Consider the following 23,107-nt stretch of genomic DNA (forward strand, 5'->3'; position numbering starts at 1 on the left):
GCTCATCAACTAGGTCTAGAACCAAGGCCTTTGGCTCATCAACTAGGTCACAAACCAAGGCCTTTGGCTCAACGCCAACATATTTGCGAACCTTTCTAAATAGCCATTTTAGAACCCAGTTTATGAAGATTTGTTTAAACTTAATGCCAACAAAAGAAATATTGTCTGAGATCCAAGAGTGGCAGAATGTGAAACCTCAAACCCACATCGACCACACGGAGAAGCACTCATTGTAAAACCTTTTTGGACTCATTAAGCACTTAATCTCCATATGAATGGTGCTCGCTTTTATGGAGTGTGGAAATCACTTCATTTTGAAAACTGGTGTGGATTTAGGATGAATCATGTAGACATTTGATTCCAGGATATTTTGGAAATTGTATGTTTTTATGTAAATCAATTTTATGGATTGTGTGTGGAATTGGTGGACATCTGAATTGTTGTAAGGATTTGCAAGTGGAAAGAAAGGCTTGTAATAAACTAATGTTACAATAAATACATGCATGCATCTGGAACACTCCTGGCATCATACATACATGCATGTATGCAGGCATCTGGAGCACTCCTAGCATCATACAAGCATTCAGGACACTTGTAGCATCATACATACATGCATGCAGGGATCCGGAATACCACTAGCACTGTCCATGCAGGCATACAGAAGGGATTCTAAGGAGATTGGAAGAATAGAACCGCCCCTCCCCCAGCACTGTTTCCGATGTGCTAACCTAATCTTGCTCATCCGCTTCCCCTGCAGACTGGGCCATGGCGCTGCCGTGACTCTAAACGTGTCTTTGTAGGGTATTGTCTCCTCCTCCAGACTGTTCATGCCCCGCTCACTTGGGTTGCCTTGAAGCTGGGCCCATTCTGTGCTTTCAGGAGCGCTTCTGGCCCTGTGCGCGCCACGCGGCTGCTGCTTATCTGTAAAGGGTCCTCGTGCACATATGATTAAACTCCCTCCTTCCTGTTTCCTCACTTGGCTGATGACTTCAGTGCACATCCTGTTTACATATGCTGTTCTCTTGTTTTCTCTGCAGAAATGGCAAAGAAGGTTCTGGTTGCGGGAGGAGCAGGCTACATCGGAAGCCACTGCGTCCTGGAGCTGCTGGAGATTGGCTACCATCCGGTGGTCATCGATAACTTCCATAATGCCATTCAAGGTGAGAAGAGGTGGCCTTCAGCCTTGGTGTCCACCGTCGGGGGCGGGAGTAGTATGGCTCTGCCCTGTGGGGGAAGGTCTAGGTTCTGTGGGACCCCCTTAGTACTTAGGATGATCAGGACTGAGGACTGGGCGGGTGACATCAGAAGCACATTTGGAAGAATGTCTGCCCTGCAAGGGTTGGTGAAGGTTAGGCTAAATTGCAAAGCCAGACCTTGGGGGCTCTGGATATGGTGTGTGGGTGAAAGGGGGGTGTCCTAAGGCCACTGGATGCGCAATGGCCATTGGGAAGCAAAGGCCCATCCCTGAGGTGAAGGAGCCTGCGGCAGGGAAGTCGGGTCAGAAGGGGCGGGGAGGGGGGCACAGTTAGGGATATGTGATTGGTATTGTGCTTCTCAGTCCCCTGGATAAAGGGGCGGAGCTGCTGGGGAGGAGTGTCCCATTGAAGGGGATCTATGGAAAGGAAGTTCAGCCTAACCCCTGCAAGAGACAGTTTACCTTCTGTTAAACCTGACCCTGACTTTCTCCTCTAGGGGCGGCTGGGAACCCTGAGACTGTACATGGTCTCTATTACACCAGACCCTGACTTTCTCCTCTAGGGGGAGACTGGGAACCCTGAGACTGCATCTTCTCTACCTGACCCTGACTTTCTCCTCTAGGATCTGCTGGGGTCCTTGAGAATGCACCTTCTCTGTTCCACCTGACCCTGACTTTCTCTTCTAGGGGAGGCTGGAGTCCCGGAGAGCTTGCGGCGGGTGGAGGAGATTGCTGGGAAGAAGATAGATTTTGAGCGAGTGGATGTGCTTGATGCTGCAGCTCTGGACCAACTCTTTCAGAAGGTAAGGGGGGGCGTGTTTATTATTTATTATTGTGGTGTTCTACCGACTGATGCAGCAACTTAAGGGTAATAGTTGTAAATGTTGCCCAAGTTAATGGTAATACTTGCATCCATGTCGGAAGGATGAGGAGCCTACTCTGCCCTACCAGGATTTAAACCAGGGACTGCAGGCCAGTCCCACATCTGAAGCAAGCGCATCACTCACGGAGCTATCTGAGAAATGCTGTAAAGGTCGAAGTTTGAATCCCCGGTCGATTAGACTTCATGATACTCTGATTGGCCAATGCTTATGTCGGAGAAGTGGCAGGCAATGGTCTGCCGTGTTGGATAGTCTTTCTATCAGATCTACTTTTGGAGGCGGTCTTGCCTCGAAAGGATTTGCTGCAACCCTTTTAATGCCTATATCATCAGGATAGTGTATGGTCTGGGCCTTTGGGGGAATGTCCACTGTTCTCTGGTCTACACGAACAAGACCCACTCGGGCAGTGGTACCAGCATCTAATAGTAGATTTCGCCTCCACCCTCCTGCTTCTCAGCCTCCGTACATCCGAGTTATACATGCCTGGGACTTTGAACACCTGAAAGAGGGTCGTCCCTGGTCTGTTTTCTGGGTGCAATATCTTGAATTTGCCAACGCTTGAGTCCTGCTAGAAGCGTTCTGGATTTGGCTTTTGCACTGTGGAAAGTTCCCACCCCCCTTTCTTATCGTGATTATTAGCTTATCCAAGATGTTCCCAGCCTCTCTTCCTGAGCTACAGTTCTGCTGGAAGAGGACAGCAATGCCACCAAGTCCTTCCCTTGGCTCCTTGAATGGCAAAGGAATGCTTTGTGTTAGGTGCCCGCTCATCACGTCTTGACCATTTCTCTCGCTGGAATCCTGCCTGGGGTGAGTCGCTCGTGCTGCCGAGACACAAGGCTCCAACCTACTTAAGTCAGCCTCCTAGCGCCGCAACGCCTGGCTCCAGGCACTTCCCTTTGCTTAAAATATTTCTTAAATCAGTTGGCTCTCAGCGCTGTAGCGCCTGGTCTCCCGCTCTCCCCCATCCCCCATTGGTGAACTGGCCCTTATCTTGACATCCTTCCAGGCAGCCCCTTCACAAAGTACCCCAAGGCAAAGGGCCGCTCCAGTGGAAGCAGCCTCAGGTGGTGATTGCCGGGGAAGCAAGTAGCCTGCAGCCGTCAACCTGCTGTGACCAGTCAGGTAGGTGGTCAGGAGGGGCAGCACTTACTGCACTCCAGTAAACTGACCCACTGCCCCCCCCTCAAATCATTCCAGTAAATTGTATTGTTTAAGTCTCCCCCCGCCCCATTTCCCCAGGAAAGTCTCATTCTTTGCATTGCTGCTGTGTTTAAAAACAGGGCCTTTTCCCCTCTTTTTAGGAAAGTCGAGCCTAGTTTTGCTTTGCAATACCTGCGCTACTGTTAACTGTGTCTCATTAGGCTCTTACCACTCCCTGGGTCCCCAGCCCGCTGTGAGTGCCTTGTACTGTTGGGTGTAACTGTCTGCTCCTTCGTTCTGTGTCCTCCTTACTGTGTGACACCCCTCCTGAGTTGTGTGTGTCCCTCCTCTCTTTCGCTCCCTCCTCATCCTCCTTCCCCTCGTACCCTCTATGGTGCTTTCCGTTTCTCACATCTTCTCCAACTGCTACCCTGTCTCCTTTCCTATCCCTCGCACTAAGTCGGGAAGGAAGAAGTTCAAGAGGGACATCCTGGTCTCCAACCCAGGTCTACCTATTACTGAAACCTCATCAGTGCTTCCTCCAGACAGACTCTCACCGGCATCCTCTTTGTCATTCCCTCACCTGACCTATGGACCCTTCATATGGTCTCTGTTCTATTAATGGTTTCACTTGGTGGGAGGTCCAATTTTCCTCCTTCCACTCCTCCAAGACCATCATTAATGTCTATCTGAACGGCACTGTCTTGGTCCAGGGTCCTCAGCCCAATCTCCTCCTTTTTGATAGACGCTACCCGCATCTTATGAACTTCCTTCCTTCTCCTGCTACTCCAGTTAGCACATCTCTGGCTACTCTGCCACCTCCTTCTTCTGTCGGCTCTCTGGCACCCTCCTCCTCTCTGGCTACTGTGCCACCTCCTTCTACCACCACGCAGGGGCCCCTCTACCACTTCCGCAGGCCATACCTCTTGCCTGTACCACCAACCCAGAAGTCTTTCAAATGTGGGAACCTGCTCCACATCGCTACTCAACTCTCTCTCAGCTGCCAAACACTCCACTAACATATGCCACCTCCTTGAAGATCTTGAGCTGGATGTCCTCACTTTCACATCGAAATGGTTCACGGCCAGCTCTGTCACGAGTTTTGACACTCTCCTCCCTGATGGCTACAAGATCCTCTCCGAACCCAGAACCAACCATCCCGGAGGTGGAGTAGCTCTGATCTTTCTGGAGTGGGTCCCTGGTTCTGTCATTCCTACGCAGGCCTACTTCTCCTTTTGAATATCTGGTCTGCAGTCTCTCTCTGACTGTGGCCACCCTGCAGGCCTCACTACTAAAGGAGATACCAGGGACCTGAATGGACTGCTACAGAAGAACCCGGTAGTCCCATCAAACAGTACATCATTTATTAATATATCCAATACTTCATATTTTACAAAAACATAACCGTATGTTGAGGTGTATTCAAACAGCATACATCAATTCATTTAATCATACAGGACAAATTCAATCATAAAAAGTCACTCCTAAAAACAATACTCAATGTGCAGTGTGCTACAGTCTACGGCTCGAAGTTAAACAGTTCACATACTTCTAAAAAGCAAATAGCATGAAGAGTTATTTACATGGGTATAACGCACTAATCCCAATCGTGTTTCATTGCGTCGATTTATATCTCAAAATTGCCTAACATATTTTGTTCTTTGTCATTGGCACATATCCATAGAACTTCTTCAGGGGCTAATGTTTATACGACAACCTTCTAACCCACTCTCCATGTGGTGTTGGCAATGCTGTTAGGTGCCTTACAATCTTGTACAGTTTTCCTTAAAAGCAACACTTCAAAATGACCACCACTTCCAAATTCTCTATTAGGAGTCTAATAAATCACCCTCCATACGCATTTCTGCCCGAAGGACTGTCCTCGATACACTAGTACAATTCTTCCTTAACACAGGGCTCTCTTGATCAGCCCAACAACCACGGGCGACGCCTCTCTTGGGTAAGAATTGACGTAATAACGCTTTGGTGAGACTACACAACACATCTGCTTGGTATTGGGTAACCCACCTTTTGGTATAGGCCTGTACTACCTAAGTTAGTAGTGTGACTGAGCAGCCAGACCTATCTCAGGAGGGGTAAATGTGAGCTGTAGCAATGAAATCCACAAATACAAAGTAGACCAGTAACACTTACACTCAAGGTTTCTGTTGTAAATAGTTATTTAACAGCAGTTTTTATGTGAGCATTCTTTAAAAAGGGAAATATATGTAACAATGAAATATACTTTAAAATACTTTTCAGGATCAGCACAAGTTAGTGGATACTCTTTGGATATGCTTCATGCACAATTCTTACACTCCGAGATGACTTCATTCACAAGGACAATAATGGCATTTATACATCACTAGTTATACTTGGCAGATTCTTTTTTTTATATTTTATTTTTTTAAACACTTTATTTATAATTTCCACAAAATATATATCAACCATGCATTTATTCCGAAGAATGAATGATTACAGTAAAAATACAAAAAGAAAACAAAACACATGCAACAACAAAGCAAAGTAAAGATCCAACATATCAATTTGAAATCGCATATAAATACCAAGCTTAGATTCACTAAAGTATCATCGAACAATACAGATCAACAAGAGAACAAGACAAATCAGGACAAAGGACAATACATAAAACACACTCCCCCATCCCAACCCCCCCTTACTTAAAAGAAAAATTAAAGCCATTAATCTCATACTATGACATAGAATCATCCACTCCCATAAAAATCATGGAAGGGTCCCCAAATGTCTTCATATACTGGAACTTTTTGCTGCCTAGAAAATAAGCATTTCTCATACCTTGAAAGAATCTTCATATCACACAACCAACCCTCGACAAGAGGTTTCTTCCTCGTTTTCCAGACCCTTAACACCTGTTTGACAGCCACCAGTAAGCATTTGTTAATCCATTTGCTTATGTGACTAGATACTTTGCAGATTCTAAGCTTGCAGAAAGGAAAGGTTAAAGGAAGGAAAAAGGTTAAACAGGTTCTCGGGGCATGTGAGTATACTTAAATCTTCCAATGAATTCTAGACAAGCCTTTCCCAGCAATAAAAGTCTATAACAAGTTACCACCTATGAGGGACAGAAATATGAAGGTCAATGGACTATAAGAGTCTGTATGGAGCCAGGACAGCCAAAGTCATTTGGAGCACCGTCTATGGAGCTGAGGCACTCGTTGGATAATAAGTCTTGCACAAAGTTAGAGAGTTTGTAGAAATCACTGGTAGGGTCACAAGCTGTGAAGCCTGTGAAAAGCAGATTTAGAACCAACTCTAAAAAGTAAGCCAATGCAAGTCTCAACTGAGAAGGGCACAGCTAATGAGACAATGAGTTAAGTACGCCAAGTCTCAACAGTACCTTTTGGTTTGAAGAGCGGTCCAGCTGGATTTTATCCTGTTGCAGCGGTGCAGACCCTGGCTTCCTGAGCCTCAGTCGTGGCGACAAGAGGGAGGACGTCTAGAGGGCTCCTGCAGCAGCAATTTGGCAGTCGGCGGCAGCTATGGCCTTTTTGGTTCAGCAGTCGGTAAACAGCACCACCGTGGATCTTGGATACCAGTTGGGCTTTCTTCACTCCTTGGGTCCTGCACTCTGGTGAGGGGATTCAAACTCTGGTCATCTTGCTTCTGTAGGGTCCTTCGGAGACTCCTGGAGCTTCTGGACGGATTTCAGACGTTGCACTAGACTACGGATTTCTTGGTCCCTGGCACTCAGTTCCTGCAGCAGCAAAGAAGTAAAGCCTGTCGGGGAAGATTGTCCAGTGGAGTTTGTCTCTGGATTAATTGGTCCCACTAACCCAAGGGATGAAGTCGTCCCTTCCAGAGCTTCTCTTGCCGATTTAGAAAAAGGAGTTTCAGCACAGCAGCAGGGTTTCGCTGGGCAATTCAAAGGTCCAGGAGGATGCAGCAAGCTTGGTTCACTGTTTCTTAGTTGGTTGTTTCTACCAGTGGTCAACTCTGCCTCCAGTCCCAAAACACTCACCTTTTTAAGCAGGTTTCTCCCATTCATGCATAGCCTAGGCTGTCAATCACAGCAGGGTGGCTGTCCTGAAAGGGACAGCCCGACAGCCAATCAGGACTAGTTGCATTCAGGCATTCCTAGAGGCAAAGGACAGGAGTTTCGGAAACCTCCCTCACATCCTGCCTTTCCATACACACTGGAACCAGAGGCGAACTTCAGAGCTGAAGCTTGTCAAAGGTTAAACTAACAAAGGGCTCAAACCTGGCTCAACACACAGAGTAAAACCCAAGAAAGACCTCACATACAGTAAATTGCAAGACAAAAAAAACTGGGGCCATTTTGACAGAAATGGTCACCCATGGTTGCTGTACTGCAGCTGAGGATTCAGCCTGCAGTAGAAAAGCACAATGGTAGGAAAATTAAACCACTGCCACCAGCCATTTAAAGTAGTGAGGGTAACATAACATGTTACATGAGGATTTAGGATAAGGGGCTACTAGGTATCCCCCCAGCACTCCTCATAAGATGGGGTGTGCTGGACCTACGAAGAGAAAACGTAAGTGAAGTCAATTTCACTTTACTATTTTTGGGAACGGTAGTTCACACAAGAAAAGGAATTTAACCCTTATGAGAACTCTAAAGGATTTCTCTGTGACACTGCACTAAAGGTGCTGTGTGTCAACATACAAAAAGTAGATGCCTATGGAGACAACAAAAACAGGAAACCCATGAACCAAAGTACAACAGAGAGTGAGAAAAATGTCTCACTCTGGGGTTAAAATTAAGAAGTTCTTAAGTCCAGCAAAAGAGCTGGGGGTCTCGAAGGTTGAAGGGAATTAGCACAGAACTGAGAATTCTCCCCAACACCCTTGCTTAGCGGTGCAGGTCTTCTGTCATTTCATTGCGTAAATAATATGTATAACAAACTTTTACTACCACCAACTTGTATATCTCTCAATGTTCACAATCTTGAGTTAGTAGGCAAAAACCTTTACATACTCGTTTTTTCCTTGTCGTTATTTCAGTAGGTTACTGTAGAATGGAAAAACGATTGGTACACATCCTTATTAACTTCTCTGCAACCCCACCGCCTTATTTTACAATTACTGAGGTGCGTGTGCCCCATGATTACTTACTTCGCATCTACGGCTGCCTCACCCTCCTGGTGCTCGCGCTATCCCTCGTGGCTGCAACTCAGCTCGGGAATGGTTTTTGTTACTCTCCTTTCTAGGTAACTAGTTGCTGCCCTCGTCGCGTTCACTCTAACTACACGGCTACCACGGCAGTCATCTAAACCTGTCACCAACAGGAGTGTATTATTTATACTGACCCTTGTTTATTATAAGGATCCAAAGTTCTCACATGCAGCGTTCAACTTGTCCTGATCTTACATAGATGCAAAGTAAGTAATCATGGGGCACACGCACCGCAGGAATTGTAAAATAAGGCCAACATGGAGGCTACATTCTTTTTTTCCCCATTACTAGGGTGGTTGTTCTTTGTCAGCCCTACTATCATTATGGGGTTAGGAAGTGTGTGTCCGTGTGTGTGTGTGTCCATGATTAGGCTCCAGAGTGTCTGGGCAGGCAGGAAGTGGGGGAGGAGTCTTCCGCCCTATCTGTCCTTTTTCTACCAGAGTGTCTGATTGGGACCAGCTCCCACAGGAGGTCTGGCTGTGCTGATTGGACAGCCAAACGCCACTTTCTGTAAAATGCTGACATTGCAGAAGAGTGAGTGCTGAACTGTATAAAAGGTGAGGCTTCTGGAGTGAAAAGCAAGTCGACCACTGAAAGCTGAAGTAATGGAAGTAGAAGACCAGAGACGCCTGCAGACCCTTTGCACCATCGTGAATTGACCACTGCTGTCCTGACCCAGTTTTCTGTGCGTCAGAGGCGCTCCGAAGAGGACGACTCCTTCCCTTTGACTGGTGGGAACAACCAGTCCTAAGACAAACTTTCTTATGAGCCCGAGGTCCTGCGAGTTTCCAGAGCTGAGAAACCCAAATGCCAGGAGACCTGCTGCCCGTTCTGAGTGCATCGTCGAGGAAAGGCCGAACTCTTCCAAATCTTTGCTAAGCCCTCAAGGACACTCCAGAGATCCGATCCAACTCGCCCAGACCCCTTGCCAGAGTGTGGGACTGCAGCAAGCGAAGAAGATTGACTGGGTAAAACGTCGCCTTTGTTGGTGCTGCAGAAAAGGCGCCAAATCCACAGAGTGAGCATAGAAGTTGATGGAAGCCATGCCAGAGGTCCTCCCACCCTGCTTCTGAGAGATCCAGTCCATTGTCCTGTCTTTTGTCATCAGACTAAGGAATCCGGAGGTTGGGTCCAGCACAACCATATCAAAGAGAATCCAGCCACGATGTCTTCTTCATACCCAAGTTACTGGGGGGGGAAAAGTATTGCTTACCTTGATCCATGAAGTCTCCCCATGTGCGTTGAAGTGCATCCAGAGGTGTCCAGGGAGCCCCCTCACCCTCTTACTTCAGACCCAAGCTGCTTCTTGTGTCCCTTTTTATTGAGCCCTTAACCGGGTCTCAATCATTAGTTGTTAACTTGCTGCTTCTAAAAGACTGGAGACTTGAAGAAATCCACCGGGTTCAGTGTACTTACCTACAGCTCACATCTTCCTGTTAAGATCAGCCTGACTGCTCTGCCACTCTACCAAGGTTCCAGCAGTAGTACAGACTGAAACTGCAGGGATAGTTTACTAAAGTCTTACCTCCAGGTGGGACTCTAGGAAAACTCCACTAACATCTGCCCTCTGCATCTCATCCAGAACAGCGGTTACTGAAGGGACAGCCCTGGAACTGGCAGCACTGTGGGCTAGGAATGAATTGGAACAAAGGGGCGTCCTACCATCAAATTTTAGATAATTGCAACCATTATTATGCAAACCTATTTTTCCTTTATCTTGTATCACTAAGATAAGAACATCTTTGTCTCTCTAATAACCGAAGCGTAACATTGAGAAACGCATTAGAACTAAGCAGTTTTCAAACGGCTTTTATTATTTAGCTACTTTTTTTGTTTCTTTTTTACAGACAGCTGTAATCGTTTTGCTGCTGGTATTTTTACATTTGTTATTGTACATACTCCATTAGAAAGGACTTTTTTAGGGTCCAAAGAAAGGTACTATGTGACTCTTTCAACAAAATACAATGTGCAAACAAAACCCAACAATCACAAACAATGATAGTGCAATTGATGATTATTTCAACAAAGGGTGGTTAGTGGCTTGACACTGTACATACATTGATTTCGTATCTAGGAAACTTCTCCATTGTTAAGCATACATTAATAGTACAGTGCAGGCACAATCCTCAAAGCTGGACAGAACTGGCCTTGGAAACAAGGCCGAGCCCTAGTAGAGCCACAGAATCGCATGCGTATGGAAAGTCCCAAGGGGTGTGTGGGGTGTCGCACTCCTTTGTGTAAACCTTATAGAGGTCTACCAATGCCAGGCAGAAGGGTGACCTAGTGGTAGGTCGATGTCTAGATTGTAAATCGAGGGTCAATGTTCTTGCTACGGACTTTGAGGGCACCCAGGGTGCGGGGTCCAATGACGTTCCTTCTTCTAGGGCCAGCAGGACATGGTCTCACTGTATGAGGGACATATAAAGGATGATGAATTAGTGGAATGTACTAAAGAAACGCTAAGGTTCATAGTAGTGAATACATATAGACTCAGGAACAAAGGATAAAACCTTATACAATTGCGTGGGGTTTGCACACACCCCTGTACGGCACTGACCTTGAATGTGTTTCTCCGGGTCTGCTCCCTCTAGGAGGGGAGGGTAGTGGGTTTAGAACCACATAGATTGGGTAAATGGAGTATCCCAAACAGTGTAAGAGGAGGAGGAAGCTGCTGGACAAAGGAAACCGAGTGGTTCAGTGTCAAACAGCTAAATGTCTGGAAGCATGCTGAATTTGGACTATGTAGGCATATAATGGGGTGAGCAAGGTACTGGTCCTGCTCACATGGAGAACCAGATGCATTGAAATGGACAGGGCTTCTGTGATAAAAAAAAATGGGAGTGGAAGAATGAAGCCTACTCCTAAAGGCAAAAGGAAAGGCCCTGTTAGACTGTGGCATGCGTGCAGTGGACCTGAGTGTAGCATGTTAGCCTGCACGCTTGCTGTGTAAGCAGATGCTTTTACCTTTTAATGGCTTCAAAACTGAGTGCTCCCGGGACTCTCTGCAGTGGAAAGTGAAGCCGCTGCAACGGATAGCCTGTGGAGGACTGGAGCTGTGTGGCCATTAAGGCTGTGCATGCCCGGGAGAGCAGTGTTCAGTGTTCTCTGGCAGGGCGTGTGCGCAGAGGGAGCAGCGTTCTGTAGTCATGGGAACGGTCGGAGAAGGCTCGAAGAAGGCTGGCGCTTCACAGCCCTCTCCATGCTCCACTCTGCTATATCTGTTACTCTTGATATCCTTGCCCCCGTCATGAGAATCCGCCTGAAGCCCAAAGCCAAATGTAACTCCTGGTATGACTCGGATCTCGCCACCCTAAAACGCAAGTGCAGGGTGGCAGAGAGGAAATGGCGTGCTTCATGTTCATCCTCTGACAAACTGGCCTGCCGCCTGCTCCAAAGGCAGTATCGGCTCTCCGTTCTCACCAAGAAGAGAGCCCTTATCCAAGCCCGCATCTCTGCGGCATCTAACAACTCCGCCGAACTCTTTAAAATCTGCAAGGAGCTGGCCAACCCTGTTGCAGTCTCTACCTCTCCTGTCCCCTCCCAGGCCCTCTGCACTGCATTGGCCTCTCACTTCATCTCTAAAACTCAGGACATCCTGTCCTCGCTCTCCTCCTTTCACCTCCCTCCTTCCCTTCCCGGCTCTTCCTCTGGCCCTTCTGCAGTCACCCCTCCTCCCTCTTTCTCTGCCTTTCCACTTTTCTCTGCTGACGAGGTTTCCAGACAAGTCCGATCTATGAAAGTCTCGTCTAAACAGGTTCACCCATGTTCCTCCAAAACTATCAAGGACCACATCGACTCCCTGGCTCCTGCCCTGGCTGACTTTTGCAACCACTCCTTCGCCTCTGGAGTCTTCCCTTCCCCCCTCAAGCACTCCCTTGGGCACCCTCTTCTCAAGAAACCCTCTTCCGACCCCTCCTGCCCGGCTAACTATCGCCCTATCTCCATCACTCCCTTCCTGGGCAAGCTCCTGGAGAAACTGGCCATCTCCCAGCTTAACCTCCATGCTGAATCTGTTGGTAGTCTTCATGACCATCAATCTGGTTTCAGAGCTGCCAGAAGCACGGAAACTGCTCTCCTGAACATCCGTGAAGACCTGCTCTTGAACCTCGATTCCAACACTCTGTGTGTTCTCATTCTGCTCGATCTCTCCTCTGCCTTTGACACTGTCAACCATGCCATCCTGCTCAACCGTCTCCGTGAAAACCTGGGTATCACTGGTCAGGCTCTGGCGTGGCTGACCTCTTTCCTTTCAAATCGACCCTCCCAGGTCCAACTGGGGTCCTTCCTCTCCGACATCTTTTCTCCACCTGTGGTGTCCCCCAGGGATCTAATCTCTCTCCCTGGCTGTTCAACCAGTATCTGGCACTCCTTGCCCACCGCATCGCCGCTCTCTGCCCTAATTTCCAGTGCTATGCGGACGATACCCAGCTCATTTTCAGCCTACCCTCAGCCTCCCCCTCTCCTTCCCTCATCTCTGACTGTCTGTCTGCTATCCAGGAATGGTGTGCCGCCAATGAACTCTGCCTTAATGCCAGTAAGACTGAGATTCTACTCATCGGTACACCCACTCCCTCCTTCCCTGCAGCTCTCTGGCCTGCCTCCCTTGGCCACCTCCCTGCTCCTACCTGCAATGCAAAAAACCTTGGGGTCATCTTCGACTCCACACTCTCCTTCTCTCCTCATATTTCTGACGTCGCTAAGAAGTCACACTACCAGCTGCACCTCCTCAGAGGTATTCTTCCCTTCCTCTCCTTCCCCCAGAAGCTCACTGTCTCCCGAGCCCTGGTTCTCTCGAAGCTGGATTACTGTAACAGCCTCTATCTTAATCTGCCTGCCTCCACTCTCCGCCCTCTGCAACTCATCCAGAACAGAACTGCGAGACTTGTCCTTGGCCTCAAGCCCAGGGACCGTATCTCTCCAGGACTGAAATCTCTACACTGGCTCCCAGTGGCTGCGAGGATAAAGTTCAAAACCCTCTGCATTGTCCACAAGGCCTTCTGGGGCCTTGGTCCTAAATACCTTCAACTCTCTCTTCCCAAATATCTTCCTTCCCGAGCCCTTTGCTTATCCGCCTCCAACTCCCTCAGGGTCAGCCGCTTCTCGAAGAAACGAGCTGGGGGTAGATCTCTCTCCGCGGCAGGGGCCTCCCTCTGGAACAGCCTTCCTGCCTCCCTGAAACTTGAGGAGAACCATCTCCGGTTCCGGAAGCACCTCAAAACCTTCCTCTTTGCTTCTGCTTTCTCTCTCCCTCTCCCCTGCTGAACAGCTAATATTCTTCACTGAAACTGCACTGATTCTGCAACTGGACCACTCTTAACGGCCTCGGTCCTGGGCCCAGCCACTCTCCACTTGCACTGATGCCCTGGAACCCCTCTGCACTGCGGGACTGTCTCTGTATCCCTACAGCCCCCCCCCTTTTCCAGCACTTGTTCTGCACTTACCTTGCACTTGCCACCAGCTGGCCCTATTTATTTATTACTTTACGCCACTTACCTTGTACTGCACTTCCCCCCCCTCCCCTTCCCCTTGCACTTTTCCCCCTCCCCCACCCCTGCACTTGCGCGATCTGAATGACACCTGGCCTAGTAGGATCGTTGTTGTCTCCCCTTGTTCCTCCCCTCCCTGCCTCGTCGCGCCTTGAAACACCTGTGTATAGGCGCGTTACAAATGCCATATCATATCTTATCATATCATTCGCCCATACCCGTAATGCCCTGTGTAATAGGCACGGGTCAGTCGCGGAGTCAAAATGGTGCCAGGACTAATGTAGGGCCGCCCTAAAGGGTAAGAGTAACAAGTGGAAGTGCAAGCATAAACTGTGTAGGCTCGCGGAATTCTAGTGGAGACTGTAGTGAACCCAAAAGAGGGCGGGGGGGGGTCCTGAGACACCTAAATGTATGGACGTTACAGACCCATATCCAATGAATAAGGAACTGGCTAGCAGGGAAGGGCCAACCCAAGCCAAATGTCTGACCTAAATCATCGTAAGTCGGATGGCACACTGAAAGGGAGTGTGCTGGGGGTCATGGCGGAGGGCAATTGGAGAAATAACTTGGGCATGCAAGGGGCTGGATTTAGAAGGGCTGGGGATCCCCCATGTGATCATGTATATAGACCACCTGGTTGTGCCTCATTGAGCCCCTTGGTGGCGGATGTAAGCTTAAAGATCCACCATGACTCTTTGTAATTAAAAGCGCTAGTAGCGTTGGTTGTATTCAGCACTTTGTCTACCACCCACCACACAAAATCTTCTGGGCCGTGCTGGAATTCAAGGAAGTGGGATACTAATGGGGCTGTGCGTGTTCCACAGCGGATTCTAGACCTATGCTCTCCAATTCTTTTATTGATTTGTCTTTTCGTCTGGCCAATGTAGCGTAGGCCACACGGGCACTCGACGACATAAATAACGTTGGATGTTTTACAATTGGGAAAGTGTCTCGGATGCCATTCTTTACTGTCTACAAGAAATTAGGTCATTTTTTTGGTCAGTCTGCAAGCAGTGCAAGTGCCACAGGATGATGTCCTCGAATCTCTCTCAAGAAATGTGGAATGTGCCCAATATTTCCCCAATAGTCCTGTGCATGGGAGAATGAGGGAGACAGTCCTTCAGAGATTAAGATGGGGTTTTTCTACAGTATTTAAAATTGCATTTTGAAACCTAGGCCTTTTCCCATTATACAGGACTCTCAGATTTAGGAGGTGTGTTTTCTCCAGTATTTAAAATTAATTGTGAAGTATTTAAAAATTGCATTGCGTTTTTCCCCAGTATTTAAAATTGCATTGTGAAACCTAGGCCTTTTCCCACTATTCAGGATTCTCAGTCTTGGGTGTGTTTTTCTCCGGTGTTAAATTGCATTGTGAAAGTAATAATGTTCTGTGGTTTTTGCCTTCTTGACAAAACATCCATCTAGCAAACCTTTCTACCTATTATCTGCGCTCCTGTCGTCTTGTCCAACATTGTCTTGCCTGCTTGTACCCCTCCCTGTCTCCTTCCCTAATTCTCTCCCCCCTGCCTTCCCCTTTTCTCTCCTTTCCCTACCTACTCTATGATGCTCTCTGTTTCTCCTATCTTTTCTAACTGCTTCTCTATTGTCTATCCTGCTTTCCTCACTTAATCTGGTAGGAAGAAGTTTAAAAAGTACTTCCTGGTCTCTAACCCAGTCCTCCCTATCGCTGACGCCTATACCAGCGCCTCCTCCAGGCAAACCCTCACCAACATCCTTTTTGTCGTTCCCTCGCCAGACCTATGGACTCTTCATATGGTCTCTGTGCTTTCTCCTTTCTCTTTATCGCCCATTAATGGTAGCACCCTGTGGGAGGCCCTCCTGGCCCCCTTCCACTCCTCTAACTTCATCTTTAATGTTTACCTGAATGGTACCGCCTTGGTCCAAGGCCCTCGGGCCAACCTTCTCCTCTTTGATAGACGCTTCCCGCGCGTCATCAATTTGCTTTCCTCTACTGCTGTCCCTTGTCTTCCCGCCACAGCTTCCATGCCTCCCCCTGCTGTCTCCTTCTTGGCTACCTTGCATTCTCTTCCTTCCTCATCTGCCCCCCCCCCCCCGACCCCTTTGGGCTTCCTCTACACCTCTGCAGGGTGTACCTCTGATTTGTACCCCTCTCCAGAAGTCCTTCAAGGATAGCAACCTTCTCCATATTGCCACACTCCACTCTCGCTCTGCTGTCACACTCCTCTAACATCTGCCGTCTCCTGGAAGAACTTGACCTTGATGTCCTTGGTCTTATCGAGACGTGGTTTATGGCCAACTCTGTAACGGGCTTTGACACTCTCCTCCCGGGGATCTAACCGTTCGGTGGGGTTGTAGCCCTGATCTTCCCCGGGTGGCTTCCTGCCTCTGTCATTCCTACGCAGGCCTACTCCTCTTTCGAATGCCTCGTCTGCAGTCTCTCTCTCTCTCTCTCTCTCTCTCTCTCTCTCTCTCTCTCTTTCTCTCTTTCTCTCTTTCTCTCTTTCTCTCTTTCTCTCTTTCTCTCTTTCTCTCTTTCTCTCTTTCTCTCTTTCTCTCTTTCTCTCTTTTTCTCTTTCTCTTTCTCTCTCTCTTTCTTTTCCCTGGCCATGGCTACCATCTATCGGCCACCTGGTCAGATCTCCTCCTTCCTCTCTGAGTGGGTGGAACTCTCCTCTTCGCTCCTGGTCTCAACCACTCAACTCCTTTTTGGAGACTTTAACATCCACCTGGATGCTTCCTGTCCTTCCTCAGGACTCTTTCGTGACCTCAGCAACTCTCTCTCACTCTCTATTCTCCCCTCTGGCCCGACTCGCTCTGCAGGTCACACTCTGGATGTTCTGATCTCTTCAGACCTTCCCCTTTCTACCCCTCTCACCACTCCTCTCGCCTGGAGTGACCACTTTCTCCTTTTCTCCCAGCTCCCCCTTTCCTCCGCCCAGGTTAAGCCAACTCCAGCACTGCCACCCACCTTCTCAGTCATCCGACCCATTAAGCGTGTGAGTCAGTAGAGGCTTTTGCTGCCACCTTCCCACCCCCTCCTTCTCCTCTGGCTGACTCGCACCCTGACACAGCCCTTTCCATGCTCTACTCTGCTATATCCGATACTCTTGATGCTCTTGCCCCTGTCATGAGGATCCACTTGAAGTCCAAAGCCAAGTGCAACACCTGGTACGACTCAGAGCTCATCACCCTCAAACGAGAGTGCAGGGTGGCTGAGAGGAAATGGTGTGCTTCCGGGACATCCTTTGACAAACTGGCCTGCCGCCTGTTTCAAAGGCAATACCGGCTCTCTGTCCGCACCAAGAAGAGAGCTCATATCCAAGCCCACGTCTCTGTGGCTTCTAAAAACTCAGCCGAACTCTTTAAAATCTGCAAGGAACTGGCAAATCCTGCTGCAGTCTCTACCTCTCCTGTCCCTTCCCAGGCCCTCTGCACGGCTATAGCTTCTCATTTCATCTCTAAAACTCAGGACATCCTGTCCTCTCTCTCTTCCTCTCCCCCTCCTCCCTTTATTCCCTGCTGTTCCTCTGTCCTCCTTCTCTGCCTTTCCCCTGTTCTTCCCTGACAAAGTTTCCAGACAAGTCTGATCTATGAAAGTCTCGTCAAAGCAGGTTCACCCCTGTTCCTCCAAGACCATCCAGGACCACAGTGACACCCTTGCTCCCACTCTGGCTGACTTCTGCAACCACTCCTTCGCTACTAGAGTCTTCCCTTTCCCCCCTGAAGCCCTTCCTTGTTTGTGCACCCTCTTCTTAAGAAACCCTCTGCCGACCTTCCTTCCCGTCTAACTATCGCCCAATTTCCATCACTCCTTTCTTGGGCAAACTCCTGGAAAAGCTGGCCATCTCCCAGCTTAATCTTCACACTGAATCTGTTGGTTGTCTCCATGACCATCAGTCTGGCTTCAGAGCTGCCAGAAGCACATAAACTGCTCTCCTGAACATCTGTGAAGGCCTGCTCTCCAACCTTGATTCCAACACTCCCTGTGTTCCCCAGGGGTCTAACCTCTCGCCCTGGCTCTTCAACCAATACCTGGCAACTCTCGCCAACTACATTGCCATTTTCTGCTCAAATTTCCAGTGCGACGCTGATGACACTCGACTCATTTTCAGGCTTCCCTCGGCCACCTTCTCTCCCTCCTCTCTCATCCCTGATTGTCTAAGTGCCATTCAGGTTTGATGCGCCGCCAATGATCTTTGTTGGAATGCCAGCAAGGCAGAGATCCTCCTCATCGGCACACCTTCACCATCCTTTTCACCTCACTCCCTGGCTGGCCTCCCATGGCCCTCCTCCTACCCCCACCTGTGAGTCTAAGAACCTTTGGGGGTCATCTTTGACGCCACACCTTCCTTCTTATCTTGGAGGTCTCTAAAAAGTCAAATTTACTACTACACCGCCTCAGAGGTACTCTGCCTTTCCTCTCCTTACCCCAGAAGCTCCCCGTCTCCCAAGCTCTGGTTCTCTCTAGGTTGGACTATTGTAACAGCCTCTTTCTAAATCTACCTGCCTCCTATTTTCTGCCCTCTCCAACTAATCCAGAACAGGACTGCGAGACTTGTCCTTGGCCTCAAGCCCTGGGATGGTATCTCTCCAGCTCTGAAATCTCTCAATTGGCTCACAGTGGATGCAAGGATTAAATTAAAAACCCTCTGCATTATTCACAAGGCTTTCTGGGGCCTGGGTCCAAAATCCCTTCAGCTGTCCCTTTGCAAATACCACCCCTCTCGAGTTCTTCGCTCCTCCACATCTAACTCCCTCATGGTCAGTCTTTTTTCAAAGAAACGAGCTCGGGGTAGATCTGTCATCGGCTAGGGTCTCCCTCTGGAACAGCCTCCCTGCCACTCTAAAACTCGAGGAGAACCATCTCCAGTTTCAGAAGCACCTCAAGACCTTCCTCTTTGCTTCTGCCTTTGCTCCCCCTCTCCCCTGCTGATCTACTCTCTCTTGGCACTGTGCACTTGGCCACCCTCTGTCCCGTGGGCCCAGGTACCTGCTCACCCTGCCACTCTCCTGCTCTGCCTCTGCACCGGGAACTGTATCTGTACCCCTATAGGCCCCGCCCCCCTCCATTTTCTTCTTTTTCTGCACTTATTCAGACCTACCCAGTCTGCTGCCTTAAACACAGCACTTGCCACTTGCTGGCTGCCCTACCACTGTTTATTGCCTCTATCTATTTAGCTGTATTTATTATTAACCTGTTCTACTCTGCACTTTCCAATCCCCCCCCCCCCTTCCATGCACATTTCCCCTTTCGCTTTCCCATGCCCTTGCACGTTCTCAATGTCACTGGGCCTAGTAAGATCATTGTTTGTTCCCCTCCCCTCCCTTGCCTTGTCTTGCTCTGAAACACTTGTGTACGAGCACAATACTAATACAATATCATATCATATCTCTCTTCTGCCTTTGACACAGTCAACCATGCCATCCTGCTCAACCGTCTCCGTGATAACCTGGGTGTCGCCAGTCAGGCCCTAGCTTGGCTGACTTCTTTCCTCTCCGATCGATCCTCCCAGGTCCAACTTGGGTCCTTCTTCTCCTCTATCTATAGCTCTACCTGTGATGTTCCCCAGGGGTCTAACCTCTCTCCCTGGCTGTTCAACCAATACCTGGCACTTCTTGCCCACTACATTGCTGCTCTCAGTGCTATGCAGATGACACTGCTCATTTTCAGGCTCCCTTCAGCCACCTCTTCTCCTTCTCTCATCTCTGACTGCCTGTGTGCTATCCACTAGTGCTGTGCCGCCAATGATCTCTAACTTAATGCCAGTAAAACTGAAATCCTCCTCATCGGCACACCCGCTCCCTCCTTTCTTGTTAGTCTCTGGCCGGCCTCTCTTGGCCCTTTCCCTGCTCCCACCTGTTAGGCTATAAACCTTGGGGTCCTCCTCTCACACTCTCCTTCTCTCATCACATCTCTGACGTCTCTAAGAAGTCGCACTATCGGCTGCACCTCCTCAGAGGTATTCTTCCGTTCCTCTCCTTCTCCCAGAAGCTCACTGTCTCCAGAGCTCTGGTTCTCTAGGCTGGACTACTGCAACAGCCTCTTTCTAAATCGGCCTGCCTCTACTCTCTGCCCTCTGCAACTCATCCAGAACAGGACTGCAAGACTAGTCCTTGGCCTCAAGCCCAGGGATTGTATCTCTCCAGGTCTGAAATCTCGTCACTGGCTCCGAGTGACTACAAGGATTAAGTTAAAAACCCTCTGCATTGTCCACAAGGCCTTCTGGGGCCTCAATACCTTCAACTTTCTCTTCGTAAATATCTTCCTTCTCGAGCTCTTCGCTCAGCCGCCTCCAACTGCCTCAGGGTCCCTCGCTTCTCCAAGCAATGAGTTGGTGGTAGATCTTTCTTCGGCTGGGGCCTCCCTCTGGAACAGCCTCCCAGCCTCTCTAAGAACTGAGGAGAGCATCTCTGGTTCTGGAAGCACCTCAAGACCTTCCTCTTTGCTTCCGCTTGCTCTCCTCCTCTCCCCTGCTGAACTCCTAACTGAAACTGCACTGGTCACCTGGCCACCCTTTGTTCTCTGGTCTAGGTTCCCTCCCTGCCAGTGGCACACCTGCACTGCCCCCCTGGCAACCCTTGCACTCTGGGGCTGTTTCTGTATCCCTACAGTCCCCTATCAGCACTGACACGTATATCTGCACTTACTCTTGCACTTGCCACCAGCTGGCCACACTTCTTTATTTTCTATTCTTATTTATGGTTTTTATTTATTTACTGTTATCCTATGTACTGCACTTTCCCTTCCCCCCCTCCCCTGCACTTGCACAATCTCAATGTCACCTGGCCTAGTACGATCATTGTCTCCGTCTTCTTTCTGTTCCCCTCCCTGCCTTGTCGCGCCTTTAAACACTTGTGTAAAGGCGTGTTATAAATGCCATATCATATCCTATCCTATTGTAACACCGCCTGAGGTCATTGTGAGGAACCTGAGGGCGTCTTCACTTCTTTTCCCTTTGGACCCTCTATGCAGGTGGCCAGTGAAAGGCCATCGCTTTTGGATCCTGGTCCTGGGGGTGGTTATGTGAGGGAGGATCACCTGGGTGGAGAGACCTTTGGGAGTGGGGAGAGGACGTTGTTAGGTGAGACATGGTATCCCCCTTTTTCTTTTAAAAATGAACCCTCAATTCCTCGAGCCTTTGTAGGCTACAGTCAGGCTACTTTGAAGGCTTCCTTCCCCCTAAATTGTCCCACAGAATCCTCACCTTTATACTGGGATGAGGATGAGACCAACTAAGAGGACACCCCTTCATTTGGGTATGACCAAGACAAAGCAGTCTTGCGTTGCTAATCCAGACCCACAACAGTGAAGTACCAAGACAGGCAGGAGACAACACACTTCCTTTTATTCAAGCCTCCCCAAACACCACTCTGGTACTGGGATGAGGAAGAGGGCAATGGAGGATTTCAGTTGGAATAGTCAGGCTTGTCCAGCTAATAGGTGTCACCATGTTCAGGCAATTGAGGTGTATGACCGGCGCCTGCAGTCATTTAACCGTTTCAATGGAGAGGGAGAGACTCCTGCTGTCGGGTGCACGCAGCAGGAATTGTGGGGTGCCAAAGCCTTCTGGTCGCCGTAGGACTCTGAGAGCAAGTGGTGCTTTATGTAGCTGCTGCATGAGAGCGAGCGTTGCTTGCAGTGGCTACCGCCTGAGACGAGTGCACTGAATAGAAGCTGGAAAGATGGGGCAGAAACCAGAGGGAGCTTGTTTGTTTTGTTTGTTTGAATAGCGCCCAAAACCCGTAGGTACCTGGGTGCAAGCAATACAAGACAACGTTAAGCTTAGGATGCAGTATATGGTCTTAACAAAGTTTCACAATATGATATACAAAATCTACATAATGCAGGTACAGTAACATGTGTCTATACATTGAGATCAGAAATGTACAATACTTGCAAAGTGTATCAACTTACAGAAAAATGAATCAGCTGGTCATTTATACACCAATGAGTGTTGAAACAGGCATTATGTTGTACGATGTTCTTAGGGTTTGGACCCCAAGAGATTATCGTTGGTGTAAGGAGGAGTGAGTCCCATGTTTGAGCTGCCAAAACTGGGAAGCTTCTGCCTCCAGATTTAGTTAGGTTAAGGTGAGATACATTTAGGCAGAAGGCATTGGTGGTCCTGGACGAGCGATTGGACTTTTTCCTGAAAATGCGGTTGGTGAGATAGATTGGGGCGGCGTTGTTCAGGCATTTGGATGTCAAAGATTTCATTTTGAGCAAGATTCTGTCCTTAAAAGTTAACCAGTGATTTTGTCTCCTGTATTCAGAAATATGATCTTTGTTTGGGATGTTTAGGGCTGTTCTTAAGGCATTATTCTGCAGTGTCTGGATCTTGTTTAAGATATACTTATTGGCACCCAGATAGAGCGCGTTACAGTAGTCTAATCTTGAGTATAAGGGCGTTAGCTAGTGTAATGCAGCTGGGTGCTGATAAGTACGGCCTACAGGCCCTGATTAGCACGCCAGTGAGTTGACTTGTTTGGTCAAAGTGGAAACGAGGTAAAAACCAAGAGTTTTGACCTCTTTTGCCACCTTGATAGTGTTGCTGCTGTCAATATCAAACGAGGAGTAGTCGCTGTTGGGTTTTTTAAGGTTGGTCTGGGTTCCCATGATCAATAACTCAGTCTTGTCGTCATTCTGGCAGAGGCCATGGTTGGCCATCCATGTCTGAATGAGGAGATAGATCTTGTTCACAAGAGCTGTGTCACTAAGATAGTTGCCCAAAAGGGGCATGAGGATCTGGGTGTTGTCTGCATAATTAGTGCAGGAGACACACAGAGGGCCTCATTACGACCATGGCGGTCCGGAAATAGCGGTGGCGGTAAACCCGCCGCCACCGTTGTTTCCGGACCGCCTGATCACGACCCCTGCAGGCGGGAGGTGATGTTCCCGCCAGGTCTGTCCTGGCGGGTTTAACACCGCCCGCCTGCAGGCGGACGAGGAAACACCGGCAGCATTACAAGATGCTGCCGGTGTTTCCATGATCCCGATTCCCATTGAGTCCCATAGGACTCAATGGGAATGGGGATTTACACCATTCCGCCTCCGTGATTCCCGGAAAGCCGGGGTTGTGATGCCCCGGTAATTCCGGGAATCACGGAGGCGGAATGGTAATACGAGTCCGGCGTTAACCAGGCGGTTTTACCGCCTCGGTTAACGCCGGACTCGTAATGAGGCCCAGAGTGTCCAATTAATCAAGCAACGGCTTTGTGAAGATGTTGTACATGGTAAGCAAGACACA

General features: G+C 48.8%; 1 protein-coding gene across 1 annotated transcript in view; it reads left to right on the plus strand.

The window, feature by feature from the left end:
• GALE (UDP-galactose-4-epimerase) overlaps window positions 1–23,107 on the plus strand; it is a 164,484-nt gene that overhangs the window by 35,944 nt on the left and 105,433 nt on the right. Inside the window, exons 2-3 of the mRNA XM_069622385.1 lie at window positions 1,038–1,160; window positions 1,883–1,998. Of these exons, the coding sequence (XP_069478486.1) occupies window positions 1,040–1,160; window positions 1,883–1,998 (237 nt within the window). The 5' untranslated portion in view covers window positions 1,038–1,039. The remainder of the gene's footprint in view (window positions 1–1,037; window positions 1,161–1,882; window positions 1,999–23,107) is intronic.

This window comes from Ambystoma mexicanum, chromosome 11 (assembly GCF_040938575.1).
Source record: "Ambystoma mexicanum isolate Mex_15411 chromosome 11, UKY_AmexF1_1, whole genome shotgun sequence".
NCBI lineage: Eukaryota > Metazoa > Chordata > Amphibia > Caudata > Ambystomatidae > Ambystoma > Ambystoma mexicanum.